Here is a 25,462-nt window from a genome sequence, read left to right on the forward strand (position 1 = left end):
GTTTGGCTCTTAAATTTTTCAATATTGTTTGCAAAGTTAGCCACATTCTTTAATACATAGCTACTTAAAATTAAAGTCAAGAGGCACTTACTAAATTACACATTTTAAATTGGAATTGCAAGGCTAATTCGACAAATACTCTAATTTGCTAAATTTTCAAACATTACAAGCATTTTAAATACCAAACAGATATAGATTGTTTCAAGGATTGCGACATTTATTCTTGAATGAATCATAGTTTGGAACCAGATTCTTTAAGGAAAACTTCCAGCCCCAACACTAATTAGCTGTTTACTCATCTGTAAAATGGGGTTGGTATTCTTTCATCAAATCCAAAGCAATATCTGTGGTAAGATAAACCATTCCTTTATGTGTCATGAGAAGAAAAAAAAAGATACTGCAGATTAAGTGACATGTTATCAATTATAAGCTGTACCAAGACTTCAGAAATGGTAATAAGTGAATAAAACATAAATTATTAACCTATTTATTTCTAATATACAATTACTTATTTAATAATTTCTACATATAATTCTAAACCAGTGGTTCCAACCTTTTTTCTGCCATACCCCACCTAAACATCTATATAATCCTGATGCCCCCCCCCCTTCCCCCCCGACATATAATTCTTACTAGAGGCCTGATGCACAAAATTCATGCAAGGGGTTTGGCTGTGGTGGCCGTCTCTGCCTCGGCCCCCACCACCACAGCTTCACCTGGAAGGACGTCCAGAAGGACGTTCGGTTAATTAGCATAGTACGCTTTTATTATTATAGAGTATTCAAAAAATGAACTCCTATTCAGGTGGAGGAAACCTTAAATGCCATTAACTTGGTCTAAACAAGCTTCCAAAGAACATGGCATCCATGAAAGAGAAAAATAAAAGAGCAAAAGGGCAGTTGAAGTACTAAGGAAGAAATCACTAAGAAATTGTTAAAAAAGTAACATGAAGTATATGAAAAAATAGCCAATAAAGTTTCAAAACATAATAGAAAACTGAAATGCATAAATATATCACAATATATATTTATATACTGTAGATGAGGCCCCTAGAACCATAAGAAATGCAAGAGATTCACTGTTAATAATTCATTCTAGAATTGCCTCCCTTAAAAAATCAAATTGCCCCCCGGTGGAGTGTGTGCCCCACGTTAGGGACCACTGTTCTAAACACTCCTGTGGTTTCAAAACAAAATCTCAGTGAATTGCAGTTCTGTTCTCAATTTACATTAACATCTATGTGGAATCAGGTTGCTTATCACCTGGGGATTTTTTGCTTGGATGTGAGACATATTTACCAGATGGCAAAGTTTTTATAAAATACGTTTTTATTGATTTTTAGAGAGATAGGAAAGGAGAAGGAGAAGGGAGAGATTGAAACATCAAACAGCTGCCACCTACATACTCCCTGGTGATCGAGCCCACAACCCCAGGCAGGTGTTCTGACTGGGAATTGAACCATGACCTCCTGGTTCATAGGTTGATGCTCCACCACTGAGACATACCGGCTGGGCCAAATGCGGAAGCTTTATAATTCAAGTCCCCTACCTACAGTTAAGCGCTTTATGCAGATCTCTGATTTGAATCTTTAATCCTCTTACCCAGGCGACTTTACCGCTCAGTTGTAATCAACCAATTTATTTACTGCTTGATCTGTTCTGAATTCTTCTTATCCTTACGGTTTGGACTGCAGCCCATGGAGTTTAAAGTGACATCTGATTAACTTCTGCATACTTCATATGTGTTAGCTTTAAAAAACAACAACCACTTATCTTAGAAATCTTTCCCTCTTTGTTTTCTTGAACTTGATTCACAGATAATTCTTATTTTGCTTGATTTTTCAAGTAGTGAAGCAATAGGGGAACAGTAAGGCTACTTCTCAAAAGTCTTCAGTTGAAGGAAACTTTATTATTTAATTGCACAAAGAACATTAATAGAAGTAAAGGAAATAAAAATGAAAAGTGACATCTATTCATAATCTTCCTGTTTCAGTTATTTTAATCTTTTCCTCTTTTAATCATTATCTACTATAGAACGTTTATCTAATTATACCCATGTCATAAATCCAGTTTTGAAATTAGACATGTCACAGAACATTATTAGCTCATTTATTTTGCCTTCAAAATTTTATTTTTAATGACAGTTATGGACTAGATGCATTTTATGTAACCATTCACCTTTATTCACCTCATTGTTATTCTATATTACACTGTAATAAATATCCTTGCACTTCTGTTTTTCTTCTTTTGAATTATATCTTCAGATAAGTTAGAAGTAGAATTGCTTGATCAAAAGGGTGTGAATATTTTTATAATTCTCTATAGCAATTAAGGATATATTTGGGTTTTCTTGGCAAAGGCTATCTTTGCATATTAATATAATTCATCTTATCGAGTCAAAGAGCTGTCTAGTAAATACCCACTGTGGAAAAATGTGTCCCTACTTGCTGTAAGTAGCTTGTGAAGTAGAAACCACAATCCCTGATTTCATCTGGCTTAGGGAAAAGCAGCAGAAGTATGCCATAATCAAATAACAGATGTAAAGGGTGTCCCAAAATTCACACAAGAAGTAATTTTGATAGAAAACACAGGTTTATAATTAAAAATTGTAATTTTTTTTACTGATTCATAAAATATACAGTATAGGGTTATGTATGGAATAGCATATCGGGTAAATGGCCTCCACGGCTTTGCTGGCACATACGCACTCTTGTTGAAATTTTATCATGTCGTGATAGCGAGCACCATTAACCGTTATCGCCTGAGCAGCCCCATTTTCGAAGAATAATGGTCCGAGGATGCCTCCAGCCCAAAATCTGCACCAAACAGTGACACGTTGGGGATGCATTTGTTTCTCAACAATCACTCCTGGATTTTCTGAGCCCCAAATGCGACAATTTTGTCGATTAACTAAGCCATCAAGATGAAAATGAGCCTCATTGCTGAAGATGATTTTGTTTGAAAAATCAGCATCCACTTGTTGTTGTTCCATAATCCATTCAACGAACTCCATTCGCTGTGCGTGGTCAGTAGGCTTCAGTTCTTGAGTCAGTTGAACTCTGTAAGCATGAAGATGCAAACCTTTCGTGCGAATACACTGTAGAGAGCTTCTTAAAATGTCCAATTCTTGACCACGGTGCCAAAAGGATGTCCCTGGACTCTCAGCAACACTCTCACGAACTGCTTCGATGTTTTGTGTTGAACGACTTGTTGAAGGACGGCCAGAGTGTTTAAGATCACTAATGGATCCAGTCTCCCTAAATTTTTTAATTAATCTCTTCACAGTTGATGAAGTTAAATCACTGTTCTGACCATATTTTGCACGAAAATTGCGAACTGTAGCTGCCAAACTTTCATTATTTTTAAAATATTGCTCAACTATAAAAACATGTTCTTTCGTATAGCACTCCATTTTTAATAACCCTGAACTGTCAGCTGTCACGCTATCTTTTTTTTTCGTTGGCAACACTTTACGGCACAAATGGCGTAAAATTCAAATCTTGCGTGAATTTTGGGACACCCTTTAGTTAAATATCAATGATAGCAAAACAAAAGATAATCAACATTTACAGAATATAGGCCCTGTGCTAGGCCCTCTCTTAAATGCTTTAGTTGTACAGTAACCTCACATTTTATCCTTCCAACAATTTTTTGTGAGGGTAAATCCTATCATCCCCATCTTAGAGATAAAAAAAACTAAGTTACAAAAAGGTGAAATAACTTGCCCGCGGTCACACAGTTAAAAGTAATGGTGCTATAAATTGAACCCAGGAGGTCTGATCGCATAGCTTTGTGCTCTTAACCTCACAAAAAGTGGGGTGTAGATGGGGACTAAATTTAGGGGCTGGATAAGAATTTACAGGAAGTTTGGAAGGTGTGGGCAAATAATTTTTTTAAAAATTCAAACAATGTTAGGACTTTATGGAATCTATAGTGACTCCAGTTTTTAAAAAATCCACATTAATACCTTTCAGATGTTTCTATTTTAGAAGTTTATGATTAAAGCAGAAATATCCGTAATTATATTTTTAAGAAAAATTGCAATCTTGCTTGTCTCTCAGAAAATTAATTCTGAGAAACTTAGAAGGTGTTTAAAAGCTAATCTATTACTCTGAGACAACAATGTTTAGATTTATTTTTCTACTAAAATTGTTCCTAGACTCTCACTTCTTTTATGAATGTTTGTTTTCAATAAGCAGCTCTCTTATCTTCACCACTGAAGCACTGAAAAAAAAATATATAATCATAGATGAAACCATCTACATTTGCTTCTGAAATCTCGCAGAAGCAACATCTACAATAGGACATTTATTTATGTTTTCAGTATTCCCTAAACTTTATTTTTATTTTTATTGACTTCAGAGAGGAAAGGAGAGGGAGAGAGAGAGAGATAGAAACGTCAATGATGAGAGAGAATCATTGATCAGCTGTTTCCTGCATGCCCCACACAGGAGATAGAGCCCACAACCTGGGCATATGCCCCAATTTGGAATCGAACCGTAACTTCCTGGTTCATAGGTTGACGCTCAGCCAGTGAGCCATGCCATCCAGGCTTCCCTAGTCTTTTTGAGGCTATCCTATGGGCCCAAGAAGCCCACTGGAAGGACTGCATTGTATAGTCAACAAGAAATTGTTTAAAAATATGAATACTTGACTGACCTGATTAATGTGTTTTCTTTTACCTACTGTCTTAAATCTTGCTTATAATGTCTCATTCTCATCCAAATTGAAATACTTAATATCTCAAATGATACATCTGTTACTAAAATTTTGCTTGTTTTTAGCTTCATTCCTGATTCACATGTTCCCTTATTCCATATTTTAAAGGGAAAAAATTCTGTCAGGAGACTCTAAAACTTGAAATTTTTCTGCTGACTGCAGAAATATTCCCAAACTGCTATAGCCTTGAACTTTCTTACTTTAAAAAAGAACTATGTTTTTGTTGATTTTTTTTAGAGAGAGGAAGGTAGAGGGAGAGAAGATAGAAACATCAATGGCTGCCTCCTGCAAGCCCTCTATTGGGAATTGAGCCCACAACCCAGGTGTATGCCCTGACCAGGAATTGAACCAGCAACTTTTTGGTGTGTGGGAGGACACTCAATCCACTGAGCCACACCGGCCGGGCTGGACTGTCTTACTTTTGCTCAACATTTTGGTCTTAAATGATTTTGATCACTGCCTAAGTATCAGAGAATCCTTTTGATACTTGGCATTTTTCTTCACATTTCCAAATTAAATAATAATTTTAAAAAGCATCAAATCTTTTGTTGCCCAAATTTAGTTTCTTTACTTCCTTAGTTAATTTTCTCAGATCTCCAAATGCATTTTCTTGACTCCCGGGTCCACTCCATTTAAAGTCTTTCATTTTGCCCCAAAGTATTAACATGGCATATATAGAATCCTATATAATAAAAGGCTAATATGTAAATAGACCAAATGGTGGAATGATTGGCAGACACTCAGTACAGGAGCTGCCCTCTGGTGGCCAGTGCACTCCCACAGGGGGAGGTCCGCTCAGCCAGAAGCCAGGCTCAGGACTGGTGAAGGCTCCCAGACTGCGAGAGGGCGCAGGCCAGGCTGAGGGGACCCTCCCCCCGCCCCCCCACAGTGCATGAATTTTGCACACCAGGCCTCTAATCCTATATAATAAAAGGCTAATATGCAAATAGACCAAATGGTGGAATGACTAGCAGACACTCAATGCAGGAGCTGCCCTCTGGTGGTTAGTGCACTCCCACAGGGGGAGCTCCGCTCAGCCAGAAGCCAGGCTCAGGACTGGTGAGGGCTCCCAGACTGCGAGAGGGCACAGGCCAGGCTGAGGGACACGTCCCCCCCCCCTCCCCCAGTGCATGAATTTCATGCACCAGGCCTCTAATATGTTATAATGTTATATGTTACAATAGTCCAGATTTGCATGTGTAGTTTTTTTCAATGAAGAGTTAAAGATATAATTTTCATCTTTTTTTAAAAAATATATTTTATTGATTTTTTACAGAGAGGAAGGGGGAGGGATAGAGAGTTAGAAACATTGATGAGCGAGAAACATCGATCAGCTGCCTCCTGCACGCCTCCTACTGGGGATGTGCCCGCAAACAACGTACATGCCCTTGACCGGAATCGAACCCGGGACCCTTCAGTCCACAGGCCGACGCTCTATCCACTGAGCCAAACCGGTCAGGGCTAATTTTCATCTTAATGGAGAAATGTGTGTAACTGTTACGATTATGAATGTGGTTTCTTCATTAACTTTCATGTGTCATATATGAAAATAACCTTAAGAGTTAATCCTGGTTTTATTTTTTTTTACAGAGTACTTACATGATAAACTAGAGGAATATATAAAACAATTTCCTATAGTAAAAATAGTCAGACAAAGAGAGAGAAAAGGTCTGATCACTGCACGGTTGCTAGGAGCAACAGTAGCAACAGCTGAAACGCTCACATTTTTAGATGCTCACTGTAAGTATATATGTGTAGACATGGTTGTAACATTTTTCCTTCCCCTACCCCCTAATTTAAAAGGTAAGGAAGCCTTTTCTTTAAATGCCTAATTGCATTTTCTTTAACATCATTTTCAACTGGTGATTATAGCATTGACAGCCCAAGAAGATTATAGCTTTAGTACACAGGGACTTCCTTTCACTTATGCAAATTTCTTGCCTTCTTTGCAATTAAAGCTCCTCAACTTTAATGTCTTACAGTGGCCTACTTCCCCAGCAAGTTATCCCTGCTTGGGATCTTTTTCTGATGCTTGTTCTATTTTTTTTAAAGTGTTTTTATCCTTATTATTCTTGATTCCTATAATAAAAAATATTTTTATTGATTTCAGAGAGGAAGGGAGAGGGAGAGAGAGAGAAAACAACAACATGAATAATGAGAGAAAATCATTGATCTGATCAGCTGTCTCTTGCATGCCCCCTACTGGGGATCAAGCCTGCAACCCAGGCATGTGCCCTGACTGGCAATCAAAACATCAATCACTGAGCCACACCGGCCAGATGCCAGATGGCAGATGATTCCTATAATTTTAGATGAGTGAAAGTTTTTTTGTTTACATGTAGTCAACCCTATCATAAACTTTGTTCCTATACTAACACTTTTAAGTTGTATATTTCAATTTTTCTCTCCACCCCCCCCCCCCCCCCGCTTCCTCCCCCAAGGATTCACACACTCCTTCTTGTACCAAGTTACGGGTTCCCCTTCCAATTTCTAGTATCTCTTCCATGAACATTGTCAGTTGTTGCTGGGTTTTTTCCTTTGTATTTTATGTGTGTGTGTGGTGTTTTTTTTTTTGGTGGTTTTGTTTCTTTTGGTGTTGTGTGTGTGTGTGTGTGTGTGTGTGTGTGTGTGTGTGTGTGAATGATTCTATATAATAAAAGTGTAATATGCTAAGTGTCCGACCAATCGGTCGACCGTTGCTATGACACGCACTGACCACCAAGGGGCAGATGCTCCAATTGGTAGGTTAACTTGCTGCTAGGGTCTGGCCATTGGGACTGGGCAAGAGGGCTGGACACAACCTGGAGCCTTCCTGTGGTCCCTCTCTGGCTAGCCAACCAACCTCCCATGGTCCCTCCCTGGCCAGCCGCCCCCATTGGCGCCAATCAGCCTGATCGCCTGCCAGGTCGAGGGACCCAACCTGTGCATGCATTCGTGCACCAGGTCTCTAGTTTTAAATAAATTTGCAAAATATTTTTAGAGTCAATGTTTAATGTACACATTAGTTAGGTATTACTGAAATGTCATTTTGTCCCTTCAGCTCCAAGTTTGCTATAGTGGGTGTTACTTTTTGTATGAGTATTTAGCTCTGAATTTGCTACCCCTTGGTTGTATTTGACCCAGCAAATGGTAGTGAGCTTACACTAATGGTCACAGAAGGGCTTTTGGATTTGTTGGGAGTCTCTTTAGAGCTAACACTTAATTCCAGCCACTTAAAAATGAAGAGAGATCTAGGGTAATCCAAGAGAGGTGATTTTAAAAGGAAATGGTTCATCCTCCAGTCTTCCCTCTCTTGGTCCAAAATGATAATAATGTCAGACTGGGCCTTCTTCCCCTCCGGGAGAATGTGTTTGAAGTTCCTCCTGAGCCATGGCTGTCCAACTGCCCTTGTTGGGAGCCCTCAGTAGGACTGTACATGTCGGCATCTCCTGAACTCTGTGTTTTGTGAGATAGCCTGGCTTATGACGAGGGCCCAGACCTTTCATAGCATTCCTTTGCCCCACCTTCCATTAAGGCTGGGACAGGCTTGAATGTTCCTTCTTCTCCAACTGCTAAAATCATAATATTCTGACTCCTTGACTTACTTTCTTCTAAGATCCAGTTAGAGGAATGAAAATTTTGATTACTCCATTTTACTCAGGGAAGACCAGTTTAAGTAAGTCAGAATACATTTGGGGCTAAATGGTATGGATCAGCAAAAAACTTTCTTAGATTCATGGTCCATTAGAAAGAGAAATACCTCATCTGAAACTTAAATACACTGGTATCATTTTGCTCCTCTTTTAAGTTATAAAATGGAACATCATCTGTAGGAAAATTTTCCCAATGATGCTGAATCTTGTTTACTTTTTAAATCCTACCTTGATCTCTTCACAAGAAAACTTTAAGAAACCTCCCCCTATAAAAATGTTCAAAATACAAATGACTTTGTTCTCATTTCTCTGTAAACCCACTTCCCAAAAACAAAAGCAAAAAACAAAAAAAACCAGATTTCATTGAATTAATTACAATTGTGTTCCTTTCAGGTGAGTGCTTTTATGGTTGGTTAGAACCTTTGTTGGCCAGGATAGCTGAGAACTACACTGCGGTTGTGAGTCCAGATATTGCATCCATAGATATGAATACATTTGAATTCAACAAACCTTCTCCTTATGGAAGTAACCATAACCGTGGAAATTTTGACTGGAGCCTTTCATTTGGCTGGGAAGCACTTCCTGATCATGAGAGGCAAAGAAGGAAAGATGAAACCTACCCAATTAAGTAAGTTGAGGGTATACAAAGTCATATATCTATATAAATGGATACATGTCTATTTCAATTATTTGAATATGTATGCAGGCTTTGCTTTTTATCATAAGTGCCTCCAAGATAACTCACCCTAACAAAATAAAGAGCACACCATTGTATATGTAGGGAATAGAGAATTCATTTATTTATGTACCTACCCATGATGTTAGTGAGTAAGAATTAGCATTAGGTGAGATCGTATGCCTTCTTTGTAATTATTACTTAAGAACCTTTAAGCTTGGTTAGAAGATACTTAATAATTTTACTACATTGAGAAAGGATACTTAAAATACCCTCTCCCCAACTTGACTTTGAGGAAAGCATTTTCAGTTTTTGTTAATCTATCTAAGAGCTTTGGAATTAGAATCTCTCTTTAATATGTTTGTGGATTTGATTCAGTTGTTCTTTAAAGATTTCTTTTTTCTTATTTGACTTTTATAATACAGTTTGACAATGGATTATTTTTCAGAACACCCACTTTTGCAGGAGGCCTTTTTTCCATATCAAAAGAATACTTTGAATATATTGGGACTTATGATGAAGAAATGGAAATCTGGGGAGGTGAAAATATAGAAATGTCTTTCAGAGTAAGTTTATAAACATAGCATACCTATAAAACAGTGAAATCTATAGTTTGTTCTAATTGGCTGATTACCATGGATGTATGTAGTTTTTACTTTTTGTGCTTTCTAAAATTTAATTGCTAGAAATTTTAGAATAGGATATTTCCTTTAAAAATGTAACTTAAGCCCTAGCCGGTTTGGCTCAATGGATAGAAGGTCGGTCGGCCTGAGGATTGAAGGGTCCCAGGTTTGATTCTGGCCAAGGGCACATACCTGGGTTTCGGGCTTGATTCCCAGTGTGGGATGTGCAGGAGGTAGCCAATCAATGATTCTCTCTCATCATTGATGTTTCTATCTATCTCTCCCTCTCCCTTCCTCTCTGAAATCAATAAAAAAATAAATAAAATAAACTGTGCAAAATGATTTTTAAAAATGTAACTTAATATATTTATTCATTGCTGCCAATGTAACAGGAGGAATCAGTTAAATGCCCGTGTCCAGGCAATGACACCAATTAATGCACTTGTAGCTACTGAATTCCAGCCAAGATAAATATAATTAAATCTAGTGCTTCAGGAAATAAGTTGATTCTCGAGGGAGTCAGAATGGAGAAACATTTATGTATAATTTTAAAGGACATTGAATTTAACTTTTTGGATTAAATGAGATCCCCCATCCCTACACATATGAAAAGTTAATATGAGAAACAAAACAAAGGCTTTGGATGGTCTCCATATGTACTTATTTGATTTCATGAATTCATTTTCTGCAATGACTTTGTCATTCATTTTTATCCCCTACGTTGGAATGTAGTGGAAAAATAACTGAACTAGGAGTTAGAAGATTTAAGTTTTGGCTCTGACTCCATCTATCACATAATGGCAGTGATGATCTTAGCCAAGTATGAACTGCTGAAGGGCAGGGGTCTTGTTTTATTCATTTCAGTATTCCCAACCCTTCACACATGTTAGATCTCAAGCACAGTTTGTTGAATTGAACATATCACTGAGTTTTCTCATTTGTTTAAAAGAGAGAAAAAAAAATTTGATCGCTTGCCCTAATACTAGCTCATACTATTAAACATTATTTTAGATTTTTTGCTTAGTGATTATTTATGGCAGAACTAATTGTCAAGATATTTAAGTGGATAGGTATTGATTTAATGATTTATCATTTTATTTAGAGTTAATGCAAGGATTTTTTTCTTTTACTATCTCTACATACATATGAGTTTGTTTTTGTTTTTTTTATAAATGAGCAATTACTTTATAAGTTTAATAGATTTTACTTTGGTAATAATGACTGTTCAGAATTGTTGTCTTCACTATAAATTGGATATGTAAGGGATAATGGAGTGTGGGTTCATTTACTCCAAGGTCACTAGAAGAGAGTAACCATATAAGTTGTATAGGAAGACAGAAGTCAAATGCAGAAAAGGCTTTGGTCTTCTGTGTATATTAGAGCTTGCATAATTGTTTGCAAAAAATAAATTCTGGGTTTCATTTTTATAAGAGATCAGAAATAATTATTATGTTAAATTTCTGAAAATATGCTTTGGTTGACTTTAGTATACCATTTAATAAAATTGCTCTTTATATTTAAGAACTTAAGCTGAACTGACGGGGCAGAGACTATTTGTGAAGTTGTGCTAAAATTCTTCTATATTTTGCTTTTAATAATATCTTATAGGTGAACTTAAAAGCAACACTTTGATTTTCCTAAAATACTGTAAATTTAAACAAATATCATTAATTATCAGGTATGGCAATGTGGTGGGCAGTTGGAGATTATGCCTTGCTCTGTTGTTGGACATGTTTTTCGCAGCAAAAGCCCTCATACCTTTCCAAAAGGCACTCAGGTGATTGCTCGCAACCAAGTTCGCCTTGCAGAAGTCTGGATGGATGAATACAAGGAAATATTTTATAGGAGAAACACAGATGCAGCAAAAATTGTTAAACAAGTAAGTTAGAGCTAAGTAATTAAATTACAATAAAAATCCACTCCCCAGTTCCCATGTTCTTTTACTTATTTGAATCAATTCAAATATGGAATATTTTAAAAGGCTGTTTTTGAAGCTGGCTTTTTTAACTCTTAAAATATATAACTTATGATGCCAGTTCAATTTTTTTTTTTTTTAAGGAAAATTGAGTAAACTGCTTTTTAAAAATTTAGGCATTCTCCTTGATTATATCCTTTTGGAAAAAAAATATTGATTTCAGAGAGGAAGGAAGAAGGAGAGAGAGATACTAACATCAATGATGAGAAAGAATCATTGATCAGCAGCCTCCTGCATGATCCTCTACTGGAGATCAAGCCCACAACCTGGGCAGGTTGCCCTGACTGGAATCGAACTGTGACCTCCTGGTTCATAGGCTGATGCTCAACCACTGAGCCACACCATCTGGGCGATCATATCCTTTTTAATAGTGGAAGCCATTTAGTTTTGTAACTGCCTTGGTTAAAAATGTTTCTCAAAGAAAAGATAAGTGGAATTGTTTTTAACTGGTCTTAGGTGATGTGATTAACACCTAAATCAATGTGCTAAGTGGCTTTTTGAACTGGAGATAGAGACATTGTCAGAATGTGGCCAGAGAATAAGCCAGGAGTATCAAAGCCTTTTTTCCCCCCAAGTTCTGGTTCCACTACACACTGGAGGGACCACCTTGGCAAAGCCCTTTTGAAACTGTAATTAGGGATGGTACTTCATAAGTTGGTTAAGAGCTTGGCTGGATGTGGGATGTGTGCTCAACCAATTCTCTTCTCTGTCCTTTGGTGTTTCAAGAGAGGAAATACTTGCCTCTCTCCCAAAGTAGTTGTGAAATAAATAAGTGCTAACAAATGGTACTGTTATTGACCTGCCATAGATAAAAGCGCTGCAGAATCATGGTGTCTAATACATGAAAACTGAGTTCCAATAGGTTTCATGTTGGATGTGGTAAATGAGCTGGACAATTTAAGAACATGCTTCAGTGAATGGCACCCAACTTTTTTTTTTTTTTTTAGTTATGTTTTAATTGATTTAGAGAGAAGAAGAGAGAGGGAGAAAGGGATAGAAACATCAATGAGGAGAGAGAATCATTGATCGCTGCCTCCCAGGGATTGAATCAGCAACCTGGGCATGTGCCAGACCCGGATTCAAACTGGCGACTTTCTGGTGCATGGGTCGATGCTCAACCACTGAGCCACACTGGCTAAGGGGCACCTAATTCTTTATAAGAATCAGTGCTGATTTGTGGGGAAGGGGTTGTATACTGGGTTTAAAGGGCATCAACATGTTGACTGTCATAAAGATATGGTTACTTATATTCACTTTTTCTTTGGCCTCCATTGTCTCCATGTAACATGTCAGAAGGATGCAAAGTCAGAGCCCTGCTGGGTTAGATTGCTATCTTTTTACTGGAGGCAACCAAGACAAATTGGGCAGATTGTATACTGCACAAGGGTACTTGGCTAAGCAGGCAAGTAGGTGCTAAATATAGCTTATGCTCACCCATAAAGAGGAGTGTGAGCCAACAATCCCCCTCCCCCTTGTTTTTTTTTTAACACAGGGCAAATAGATCTGCTTGTAAAATGCATAAGTTAGCCAAAAGTCCTTTGTAGAGTTTTACACTTTTTGCTAAAACACCTGGGTTCAAGACTTTGAAGCTGGTAAGGAAAATATTTTCTGTAGTTGAACTGACTAGCTTGGGAATTTACCTTTTCATATATTTAGGTACCAAAGATAATATAATTTTCTTTAAAAATTTTCCTACAGACCAAATTCCTTTTCAGTTTAATAGTGCTTTTTAAAAAAGTTGTTTGTTTAGTTCCTTAAATAAAATGCCATTGCCTTTTTCTACTAATATGCTGTTATTGCTAGAATATTATGAGGGCTATTGTTAGGAATAAGCTACACCCATAAAGCTAGAAAAAAAATTTTTGTGTGTGATCTTGACTAGAGAAAAGGTATAAATTACATTATGTTTGGCACTTTCTCTATACCTGTTTTCTCACACCTCACTTTACAGATCATTTTGGGGATCAATTTTGAATGCTCCCACTACCATTTCTTTGCTCATAGCATTTTGCTAGAGATCTTCGTCCCACGGGGAGATTTGTGGTACATAGGAGGAGTAAAATAACACTGAACCAGCACCATGGTGGTACCTGATTCTCTTTGAAGCCAGAAATGAGCAAGTGGGAATACTTGTTGCATGAATGAATTATGAATGCAATTAAATTTTATCTTGCATTTAGCTCAGAAATTTTTTTTAAAACCTGAAGATAAATACTAATCGTAGCATTTGAAGTACTTTACCAGTGCTGTTTTGATGAAGCCTTCTCTTCACTTGTTATCTTTCTCCAGAAATCATTTGGTGATCTTTCAAAAAGATTCGAAATAAAGCACCGCCTTCAATGTAAAAATTTTACATGGTACCTGAACAATATTTATCCAGAAGTCTATGTGCCAGACCTTAATCCTGTTATATCTGGATATGTGAGTATTTTCCTGTTCCTTTTTACTTGGTATACTCCTTGCCACCAACATTTATGTGGTTCAGGGGAAATTGCTGAAATACTTTCAGGTTGTTTGCTTTTGAAATTTTTACACTATTCTTATTTACCCTACTTGTTGAAATCAATTGAAGAAATATATAAACTACACGGATTTAAATATTTTTTATAACTTGAAAATTTTCCTTTAGATTAAAAGCGTCGGTCAGCCTTTATGTTTGGATGTTGGAGAAAATAATCAAGGCAGCAAGCCATTAATTCTATATACGTGTCATGGACTTGGGGGAAACCAGGTGAGCCCTGCATTAAAAACCCTCCCTTCTTACTAGTCCTTACAAACACAAGTTGTCACATATTTTTTCAGAAGTCCTATATCAGTTTTATATTCGCGTAACTGGTGTGTGAAATGTTTCTAGATTAAGTTTGGAAATTTACATTGAAGTTGTAGAGCACTTTATTTTGATTTTCACTCTGGCTCTGAAAACAATTTGAAGTTGCTTACCTATTCAGTAGAAAGGCAAGTGAGAAAATAATGGAATAATGCCTTTTAAAATAAAAAATGGGATCTTTTATATGGAATTTTTATACTGTGTGACTATTGGCATGGTGATTTTGCAAAATTATACATAAAGGTTATATTTAACTGGATTCAATAGTGAATTATAAATTATGTTAATCCCAAAAAAGCAGTGTTATAAGTAATTTTCATGGCCATAATAAATGTTCTAAAAATAAGGTATGTTCTTGATTCTCTTTGGTTGATGACATTTCTGCTTGTTGCTACTTATTTGACTGTTTTTAACAATTTAGACTCAAATTTCAAATGTCACTGTTTGGCCTACTGTTGGTAGAGAACATATTAAAATATTATTTAGTTTTTATCTTTCTTTCCTTGCCTTTACAAGTGAACTCCTGGAATGATTAGACTCTTTCTTTCATTTGTTAATTCAGCAAATTCATGGAGTGACTCCTGCATGTCAGATACACTGCTGGGCTCAAGCAATTTAGATTCCAAATCCTTCAGGAAATCTGTATTTCAGAAAGTAGGCAAGGTATAATGGTTACAGGTTACAGGCAATGTGGGCTGAGTGGGGTTGCAGAGGGCAGGAGGCTGCCTCCAGGACCAGGTTATAGGCAATAAGGGCTGGGGGTTGCAAAGGCGAGTGCCTCTGGGATTAGATAGTTTCAGCCAAGAGGTTGTAAATCTTTACATAATGGTAGACAGTTTCTTGGGAAATGAGGATGGACTGCATTCTGATGTTAACTTCCATATCCCAGGGCATATAACTCTCAGCCAGGTTAGACTATGCTTTTTTTAGTCAGAAAAATCATGCTTAACAGAGAATGGTTAATATTTCTTTTTAAAAAAATATATTTTTATTGATTTTAGAGAGGAAGAGAGAGGGAAAAAGAGATGGAAACATCAATGATAAGAGAGAATCAGCAATTGGCTGCCTCCTGCATGACCCACACTGGGGATCGAGCCCACAACCCGGGCATGTGCCCTGACTGGGAATTGAACAGTGACCTCCTGATTCATAGGTCAATGCTCAACCACTGAGCCACACCTCCGGGCATAGCATTATATTTGTTTTTATCATAAAAGTTGAAGATATATTTTATAACATTGTTTCATCAGTTTTTCTCTTATCATTGCCATAAAGATGTTTTTATAGTTTTGTCTCTGGAGAAATAACTCACTTATTCTTTCAACAAATATTTGTTTAGGGCTTATAATGTAACATGAACTGCTATAGTTGTGAAGTCAAAATCCCTGATCTGGTCTGGTGGAGCTAGTGTTCTAGAAAGGAAGGAAAAAAGAAATATGTGATTTTGGGTATGAAGAAAAATAAAGCAGGATGGGGGGAAGTGTGTGTGTGTGTGTGTGTGTGTGTGTGTGTGTGTGTGTAATTTTCAAGGTTCAGGAAGACCTGCTTGAGAAGGTGACCTTAGAATCGAGGCCTGAGGGAGTTAGGAGAGGAACCAATTTCACGGGGAGAACCTCTGCACAGGGAATGAAAGGCCAGAGGCCCAGTGGCAGTACATGGAGCACACGGGAGGCCAGTGCAGGAGCAGAGTGATCTGGGAAGAGAAGTGTGGGAATTGAGGGCAGTGACATCAGTGGGGGGTCCTGGTCATACAGGTTTAACAGACCTTCTTAAGGGCCTTGGATTTAATTCTGAGCATGACAGAAGCCATTTGAGGGTTTTGAGCAAGAGGATGATATTTTTTTGTTTATATTTAAGAAGATAATTCTGGCTTCTGTTACCCTAACTTAGCCATCAATTTTATTTTGGTTTATTTCCTTTAAATTTATTTTCAATCAAGTATTGAATTTAAACTACTTTGTGAATTTTAGTTTCTAGTACTACATGTTTTTGAGATATCATCTAACTTAATCATTTCCTCATGCTCTTTTCTACTGTTTTGACCTGATAATTATATTTTTATAATCTAAAAATTCATTGTATCAGTATTTGTATATGCCAAGTAAAAATATTTTGATAATGCAATTAAATTGACAAATAAGCTGTGCAAGGCAGTCTAAGTCATTATGGCTCTTTTAAAATTGTTTTATTGCTTAAAGTATTACAAAGAGTATTATATATGTCTCCTTTCTTTTCTCCCCTTGACAATCCCCTGACCTCCCATACCCCCCAGTGTCTTGTGTCCATTGGTTATGCTTATATGCATGCACACAAGTCCTTTGGTTGATCTCGTACCCACCCCCTCAACCCTCCCTGGCCTTCCCACTGTTGACAGTCTGTTCAATGTTGCTCTGCCTCTGTATCTATTTTTTTTCATCAGTTATAATGGTCTTAATTATCCATAAATGAGTGAGATCATGTGGTATTTTTCTTTCATTGACTGGCTTATTTCACTTAGCATAATGCTCTCCAGTTCCATCCATGCTGTTGCAAATGGTAAGAGTTCCTTCATTTTTACAGCAGCGTAATATTCCATAGTGTAGATATACCACAGTTTTCTAATCCATTCATCTGCTGATGGGCACTTAAGCTGTTTCCAGATCTTAGCTATGGTGAATTGTGCTGCTATGAATATAAGGGTGCAAATATCCTTTTTTTTAAAAAATATATTTTATTGATTTTTTACAGAGAGGAAGGGAGAGAGATAGAGAGTTAGAAACATCGAGGAGAGAGAAACATCGATCAGCTGCCTCCTGCACATCTCCTACTGGGGATGTGCCCGCAACCGAGGTACATGCCCTTGACCGGAATCGAACCTGGGACCCTTCAGTCCACAGGCCAACGCTCTATCCACTGAGCCAAACCGGTTTTGGCCATATATCCTTTCTGATTGGAGTTTCTGTTTTCTTGGGATATATTCCTAGAAGTGGAATCACTGGATCAACTGGGAGTTCCATTGTTAACTTTTTGGGGAAACTCCATACTGTCTTCCATAGTGGCTGCACCAGTCTGCATTCCCACCAGCAGTGCATGAGTGTTCCTTTTTCTCCACATCCCCTCCAGCACTTGTCGTTTGTTGATTTGTTGATGATAGCCAGTCTGACAGGTGTGAGATGGTACCTCATTGTTGTTTTGATTTGCATCTCTCTGATGATTAGTGACTTTGAGCATGTTTTCATATGTCTCTTGGCTTTCTGAATGTCCTCTTTTGAAAAGTGTCTATTTAGGTCCTTTGCCCATTTTTTGATTGGATTGTTTATCTTCCTTTTGTTAAATTGTATGAGTTCCCTATAAATGTTGGAGATTAAACCCTTATCGGTGATAACATTGGCAAATATGTTCTCCCATGCAGTGGGCTTTTTTGTTGTTTTGTTGATGGCTTTTGCTGTGCAGAAGCTTTTTATTTTGATGTAGTCCCATTTGTTTATTTTCTCTTTAGTTTCCAATGCCCTAGGAGCTGTATTGGTGAAGAAATTGCTTCGGCATATGTCTGAGATTTTGTTTCCTTTGGATTCCTCTAGTATTTTTATGGTTTCCCATCTTACATTTAATCCCTTTATCCTTTTTGAGTTTATTTTTGTGTATGGTGTAAGTTGGTGGTCTAGTTTCATTTTTTTTTTTGCATGTATCTGTCCAATTTTCCCAACACCATTTATTGAAGAGACTGTCTTGACTCCATTGTATGTTCTTGCCTCCTTTGTCAAATATTAATTGAGCATATTGGTTCGGGTTGATTTCTGGGCTCTCTATTCTATTCCATTGGTCTATATGTCTGTTCGTGTGCCAGTACCAGGCAGTTTTGAGAACAGTGGCTTTGTAATACTCATTATGGCTTTTTAACACAGTGTTTCGCTTCTTCCACTTTCTCTTCCAAGTTATTTATACTGGTTCTAAGTTACAAGTTTAGCCAATGTTCTCAGCTTTTTTTGTTGTCTAAGCATCTTCAACTATTTTCCATTCCTTATAATGCCCCTTTTCGTGCTTTTAAAAAAGAGTAGATAGAGCGTTGGCCTGTGGACTGAAGGGTCCCGGGTTCAATTCCGGTCAGGGGCACATGCCCGGGTTGTGGGCTCCATCCCCAGTAGGGGGTATGCAAGAGGCAACTGATCAATGATTCTCTCTCATCATTAATGTTTCTATCTCTCTCTCCCTCTTCCTTCCTCTCTGAAATCAATAAAAATACGTTAAAAAAGATAAAAGGGGAAATTCATTCCTTAAAAAAAAGTGTGGAGTAAAATACTGGACAGCCTTTCTTGCCATCTTTGCAATCCTAAAATTTACTTTTCTTAAAGACATATAGCTAGAGTACTGTTTTCATCATCTAAACCCATTTTCTTTCAATGTTTCCTTCTGTCAGTTATAAAAATGACTGACATAATATTTGTAGAAGGAGGTAAATTAGGCATGATACTAAGACCAAGGGAACTCAAGATTAATTCAGCTAGTGTTTGTACAGTGCCTACTGTCATACCCATAAAGGGTATAGAACAGTCTCTCCACAGGACATAATAAAGGCTCAGTAAATATTAGTGCTAAGACTAATTATTTAATTACTGAAAATCAGTTACATTCAGTTATTTTATCTTTGGTATATCAACATTATGAAATGTTTGATTTGTAATGAATGCTGTTAACTAGTTACACTACCAGACTTTGGTCTGTGGTGAAGCCAGCTAGCTACGCACACAATTCCAATAGAGTGCAATAAAAGTTATCTTTGATGGACTATGGGAACCCTGAAAAGGATGTAATTTTGTGCAGTACAACAAATTCATGGAAAACTAAACAAGGAAAGGAATATTTGAATTGGCCTTTTGAAAAATAAAAAGGTGTTAGATAGGCATAGAAGGATCCAGAAGGATATTCCAGGTAGAGCACAATAGAGCAAAGTCTTAGAGTTATAGATACACATGTTCTGCATTTGTAGAATTGTTTGAAAGGAGCATCTATATATATATAAAAGCCTAAGTGACCGAACGACCAGTTGACTGGTTGCTATGATGTGCACTGACCACTAGGGGGCAAATGCTCAACACAGGAGCTGTCCCCTGGTGGTCAGTGCACTCCAACAGCCAACCTCCCGCGACCAGCCAGCCTCCTGTGGTCCCTCCTCCCTGCCGGCTTGCCAACCTCTCCCAGTCCCTTCCCCACTGGCCAACCTCTCGTGGTCCCTTCCCCCAGCCAGCCTGCGCCCCCATCGGCGCCAATCAGGGGGGCCAGCCAGTCAACCTCCCATGGTCCCTCTCCCCCATCAGTCGGCTCCCCTGATCGGCCCTGATCACCGGCCAGGCCAAGGGACCCCACCCTTGCACGAATTAGTGCACTGGGCCTCTAGTAGTATATAACTGGGACAATAGATAATAAAAGATTGAAAATGGAAGTTTCATGTACCAATTAAGGAATGTGGACTTTATCTTAGCAACAGCAGTGACTCACTTTAGCAAGGGAGGTAGGGGATCTAATAAATGTTATAGAAGACAGACAGTGAACTGAAGCAGAGTGAGTTTCCACTTACTGAGGTAGCAGAGTGAACTGAAGTATAGGAGCAGAAACTGCAGATAAATGGAGGTGTTGCAGTAGAGATTCTGAATAAGAGAAGTTAGGATATGGAAGGAAGGATGGGTGCGATATCTGAGAGAACAATTCAGTAGGACGAAGGAACTACTAGTAATTAATTGGACATATGTGGAGGAAGGAGCATCAATATAGTAACAATAGCTAAAATGTATTGAATGCCCAACATGAGCCAGTTATTATCATTGTTTGCATAAATTAACCCATTTCTCTTTATAAATTTAATGGATAGGAGCTATTAATTTACCCAACTCACAGGCAAGGGCACAGAGGCAAGGAGATTACCCCCTTTTAAATGTTCCTAGTTTAAATAAAAATTCCAAGAATTGAGATGAATAAGAGAGAAGGAACATTTGCAGTTAAGGTGCTTCTAGAGCTTGCCAGGCCCTTTCCTATGGAGTACCTGACCTAGCCTCCATCCTACCAGATAACTTCCAGTTTCTGAAATGGGGAGGAGACAATAATGTCTTAATTAGGTAACTTCCTGTTGGTACTAGGCTGGAGAAAGGTCATAGTATCTTCTGTCATAAAAACTCAGCTTATGTTCCTGATCCCAATTCCTACTGTATCATCTTGTTGAAGTAGACATGACTTCATTATTGGGCAAGTTGCTGATTTTTTTGGTTGGACTGTTATTTTGCACCTGAGCATATAGGTGCTTTTGTCAGTAACAGCAGTCTGTCTTTCACAGTACTTTGAATACTCTGCTCAACATGAAATTCGGCATAACATCCAGAAGGAGCTATGTCTCCACGCTGCTCCAGGTCCTGTTCAGCTGAAGACATGTACCTACAAAGGGCACAAAACAGTTGCCACTGGAGAACAGATATGGGAGATCCAAAAGGTACCTCAGTGCAGCTAATTCACCCCTTTATGTAATTACTGTTTTGAATAGCTCTAATTGCTTATCTGGAAACATACGTGAAACATTTTGTATTAACGTTATCCATCGGAACTTCTGAGCTTTTCTTAACTTTGTTATTGTTTGTTTACCAATGTGATAAAAGAGAATATATGAGTTAAATACTCTTAGGAACAAAATAATTGGAAAGCTTCTTAGTTAAAGCATGGTTTATATGCAGATCAACACTTCTGTGAATTATTAATTGTTGTCCATATTTATCTTTTTAAAGTTTCTTATAATGCATCTTGTAATAGACATACTTTTTTCCTTGGCAGAGAGAAAAGAAAAATCATTATTATTACTATTTTTTTTACCTGAAGTGCCCAATTCTTTTCTTCCCTGTTTGTGAATTTAGAACTAAGAGAATACACAAAAGTTATTTTCTGTTTTTAAAAAACATATTTTAGGGATTAGCTGGAATCTAGTAACTCTTATCTGAAAACTGTTTTGTGAAATGCAAGAACACTGACTTTTATGACTTACATTTTTTAAAAGAGTTTGTCACTTATGGGTATATATAGCTGGAATGTTTCTTGTTTGAAAACTTGATTGAGACCTTGCTCTGTATACCTCTCTTCATTTATATAATACCTTCTGTAGTGGCATAACTGGTGGTGTTTACTCCAGAAACCAACAAGATTTTACAGACATAGTGGATCTTAGAAAATAACAAGTTAAGAATGGTGTATATTTGGTGTGCAGGTTTTCCTTTAGCTTTGATGAGATCTGTTAGGGTTTGGGCTTGTGACTTGGGCTGAGAAGGAATTCACAACTAAAAGAAGGGATGTAGAGAGGAAGTTTATTTCACTTTCCTCCAAGGGAGAGGACCCTGCCCATGCATTGCTAATCAAAACAGGGGCAAGAAGCAAAAACCGGCTTCACTTTTTAAAGCAGTGGTTCTCAACCTTCCTAATGTCGCGACCCTTTAATACAGTTCCTCATGTTGTGGTGACCCCCAACCATAAAATTATTTTCGTTGCTACTTCATAACTGTAATGTTGCTACTGTTATGAATCGTCATGTAAATATCTGATATGCAGGATGTATTTTCATTGTTACAAATTGAACATAATTAAAGCATAGTGATTAATCACAAAAATAATATGAAATTATATATGTGTTTTCCGATGGTCTTAGGCGACCCCTGTGAAAGGGTCTTTCGACCCCCAAAGGGATCGCGACCCACAGGTTGAGAACCGCTGTTTTAAAGGGTAATGGCTGCTGTTGCTAGGTGACAAGGCAGGGAGGGGGATTTGAGGCTGAAGTGTTTTTCAGGAGACAATACCAGCAGATGCCTTAGGGAGGTGTCTTACCAATATTTTTCCCAAGCTTGTAAAACATGCTTAGAGCAAAAGTTATGAAGAGTTCAAAAGAAGCCTATTTGAAGGGGGGTTGCAGGGGAAGGGAGTTTTCTATTAACTAGAGAAACCTTGGTGCGAAATATCCCTTAGTTCTGAAAATAGCAGGGAGGAGGGGTATGCAAAAATGTAGCCTTGAGAGTATCTTGTATTTGTCTTGTAGTTTGAACACAGGGGCTGTTTGAATCAGAAGAGCTAACAATCTTAGGTGCTTCTCATAAATTGTGGAAGGCTATAGCAAAGAAAAAGAAAGGCCTTTTTTTTTTCTTTTCTTTTTCTGTCCTTACAAGACCATAAAGTAGTTTTTGTATTTATGAGTTAACTTTGAGTCTTAAAACTTAATGTCTGTTGTGTTTCTTTTTATTCTAGGATCTACTTCTATATAATCCATTCTTAAAGATGTGCCTTTCAGCAAATGGAGAGCATCCGAGCTTAGTGTCTTGCAATCCATCAGATCCACTCCAAAAATGGATTTTTAGCCAAAATGATTAAGTGTTCCTTAAAATTAAGGAGTTGAAAAGGAGATATTTTTTCTCATAAAACTGTGACTAGGCATACACTGTAGTTTTTGAAAATTATGCAAAAGCAGCTAATTGTAACTTATTCCAAGTGCATTTTTCTTATTTATATCTTACAATGTCTCTGTAGCATTGCTACGGAAATCCCTTGTTTCCATTTCAAAGCACAATAATTAATAATACCAAAGACTCTTTTGACATGTCCGTATGTAGGGGGAGATATGTTTACAGTATGATGAAAATAATTTTCCAAGTAAAGTGATGTTTGTGTGATTTGTACACTCAAGGATATGCACAACTACATTCACACACTCACAACTTAAAATATTTCTTCTAGTTTTGGGGAGAAAGGGAGAAAAATTTGATACTGTATTTTTTTAACTACATACAAATGGATCAATGAAGGTCAAACATTGGCCTTTATACACAAACCAGGAAATTTTTATAGATCTAGAATTTATTACATGAAAATGCCGGTAAATGTTTTTGTTGTTTTTTTTCCTTTTGTTTACTGATCTGTCAAATGTTTCCTTAAACATGGAATTAAATGAATAAAATTTTCTTGGAAAATTTTAAAATATTTTTTATTCTGAAGCCCACTTGGTTTGAAGCACTTAAGTCTTTCTTAAAAGACTTTTCTTAAGTAACAATACTGTGTTTTCCCAAAGCAATTAAAAAAAACAAACTTTTATAACTTACAACCTGTTGAAAAGGTGTCTTTTTCCTTCTTGTCTTTTTTTTTTTCTTACCAAAATTCACTAATCTTGAATGTTTGTGAAATTGAATTTTAAATGCAGAATACTTGACTCATTTAAAGTGAAATTTTATTTGTTACTGACTTAATTCAATTTGTTACTGTTCAGTTAATAGATTGTCTTTGTTTTGAATATTTTTCATTCAAGAAAAACTTCTTTCTCTCTATGTGGAAAACACAATAAAACAAAACCTTACTATTGTAACATTGGATTTATGTATTTTTCTCTTTTGGATAAAATATATCATTGATTATAAGTAGGGGAAGCATGAATTTTATATTCTGAATTTGTAAGAACTGATTATAGAGCCAACAGATATTTCTTAAGGAAAACTCAAACGTTTGATAATCATGGCATAAAAAATGTGTAATGGCGAAGATTCCATGTTAGATGTTTAAAAAATTTTGTACTAATTCCTGGTAACTTTCCTTGAGCATCTGATAGAGTAATTTTTTTTTTTTTAATGTGATGCTTATTTAGGAGATTTAGCACTTTTTTCTTTTGGGCCATTTTATATATAAGTCTCTGGTATTCTTATTTCAGAGGTGAAGTAGGATTGGGTTTATATTTTAAACCCGGCAGAGCCTCACTTGTACAAAAGAAAAAAATTAAATATTGGTCCCATCTGCTCATTATTTGTAACTTTGAAATTGCATTTTTAAAAACCTGCATTCTTTAATTTGTCATAATTCCAACTTTTATTTCAATTAAAGTGCCATTTATTGTGTGTCTAACTTTATGACAAGTTATGGTAGGCAGAGTAAGACTTACATTGCCTTTGAGCTTAGGTCTTACAGAGCAGAAAGAAAGACATAATTTTGAAATAGCATCATGAGTGACTTTATGATGTTTTATTTTATGATGAGATGACAGGTCATTATTCATATTTGATATTTTTAATAAATAAAGATATGTCTTTATTACTATAACATATTAATATGTATTGTGAAATATACACTAATACCCACTTACATGTACAACTTCTGTTTCTTAGTTTCTTACTCTAGAGCAGCGATTTGCAACTAGTGTGCTGCAAGAATTTTAAAACATGCAATACCTGACTATTTAATCAGGGGCGCTGAGATCTTTTCCTTTAGATTGTCAAGTAAAAAGATGACAATAGCCAACACAATAATAGTTTATTGTGAATGGATCAAAATTATACCTATGTTTTTTGTCAGATTGGCAAAAAATATATTTTTTGGTGTGCTTCAGAATTTTAGCAATTTATTTATGCCATGAGATCAAAAAGGTTGAAATTGCTACTCTAAATGAACATTCAGGAGCAAATATTGCCCCTAAAATTTTTTTATATCTCCTAATCCTATATAATAAAAGGCTTAATATGCTAAGTGTCTGGTCATCCAGTCAGCTGTTCAACCAATTAAAACATGCTTATTATATACTAAGGCCACTCAACTGCCCACTATGACATGCACTGACCACCAGGGGGCAGACAGTTGACCAGTTGACCAGTCGCTATGATGTTCACTGACCACCAGAGGGCAGACGCTCTGACCGGTAGGTTAGCTTGCTGCTGGTCCAGCCGATCGGGACTGAGTGAGACAGGCTGGAAACACCCTGGAGCCCTCCTGTGGTCCCTCCCGACTGGCCAATCTACCATGTCTCTCCCCAGCCCTGATCGTGCATTGGTGGGGTCCCTCGGCCTGGCCTGCACCCTCTCGCAATCTGGGACCCCTCGGGGGATGTCGGAGAGCTGGTTTTGGCCCGATCCCACAGGGGGAGTGCCGCTCAGCCAGAAGCCGGGCTCACGGCTGAAGAGCGCAGAGGTGGTGGCAGGAGCCCCTCCCGCTTCCACAGCAGTGCTAAGGATGTCCAACTGCCTGGGGAGTGGGCCTAAGT

The 25,462-nt window shown here is 37.3% G+C and overlaps 1 protein-coding gene across 4 annotated transcripts in view; it reads left to right on the forward strand.

Moving 5' to 3' along the window:
* The window catches only part of GALNT3 (polypeptide N-acetylgalactosaminyltransferase 3), a 53,493-nt gene extending 30,100 nt beyond the window's left edge, over positions 1-23,393 (forward strand). For 2 of the 4 annotated variants that reach the window (XM_059704233.1, XM_059704232.1), the window contains exons 4-11: positions 6,309-6,458; positions 8,744-8,978; positions 9,475-9,592; positions 11,328-11,528; positions 13,914-14,045; positions 14,254-14,355; positions 20,756-20,908; positions 22,696-23,393. In XM_059704233.1, coding sequence (XP_059560216.1) covers positions 6,309-6,458; positions 8,744-8,978; positions 9,475-9,592; positions 11,328-11,528; positions 13,914-14,045; positions 14,254-14,355; positions 20,756-20,908; positions 22,696-22,818 — 1,214 coding nt within the window. In that variant the 3' untranslated portion in view covers positions 22,819-23,393. The remainder of the gene's footprint in view (positions 1-6,308; positions 6,459-8,743; positions 8,979-9,474; positions 9,593-11,327; positions 11,529-13,913; positions 14,046-14,253; positions 14,356-20,755; positions 20,909-22,695) is intronic. The other 2 variants (XM_059704235.1, XM_059704234.1) reach the window with 2 other exon arrangements.
* The last annotated feature ends 2,069 nt before the right edge of the window (positions 23,394-25,462 follow it).

The sequence above is a fragment of the Myotis daubentonii genome, chromosome 7, assembly GCF_963259705.1.
Source record: "Myotis daubentonii chromosome 7, mMyoDau2.1, whole genome shotgun sequence".
NCBI classification, from domain to species: Eukaryota; Metazoa; Chordata; class Mammalia; order Chiroptera; family Vespertilionidae; genus Myotis; species Myotis daubentonii.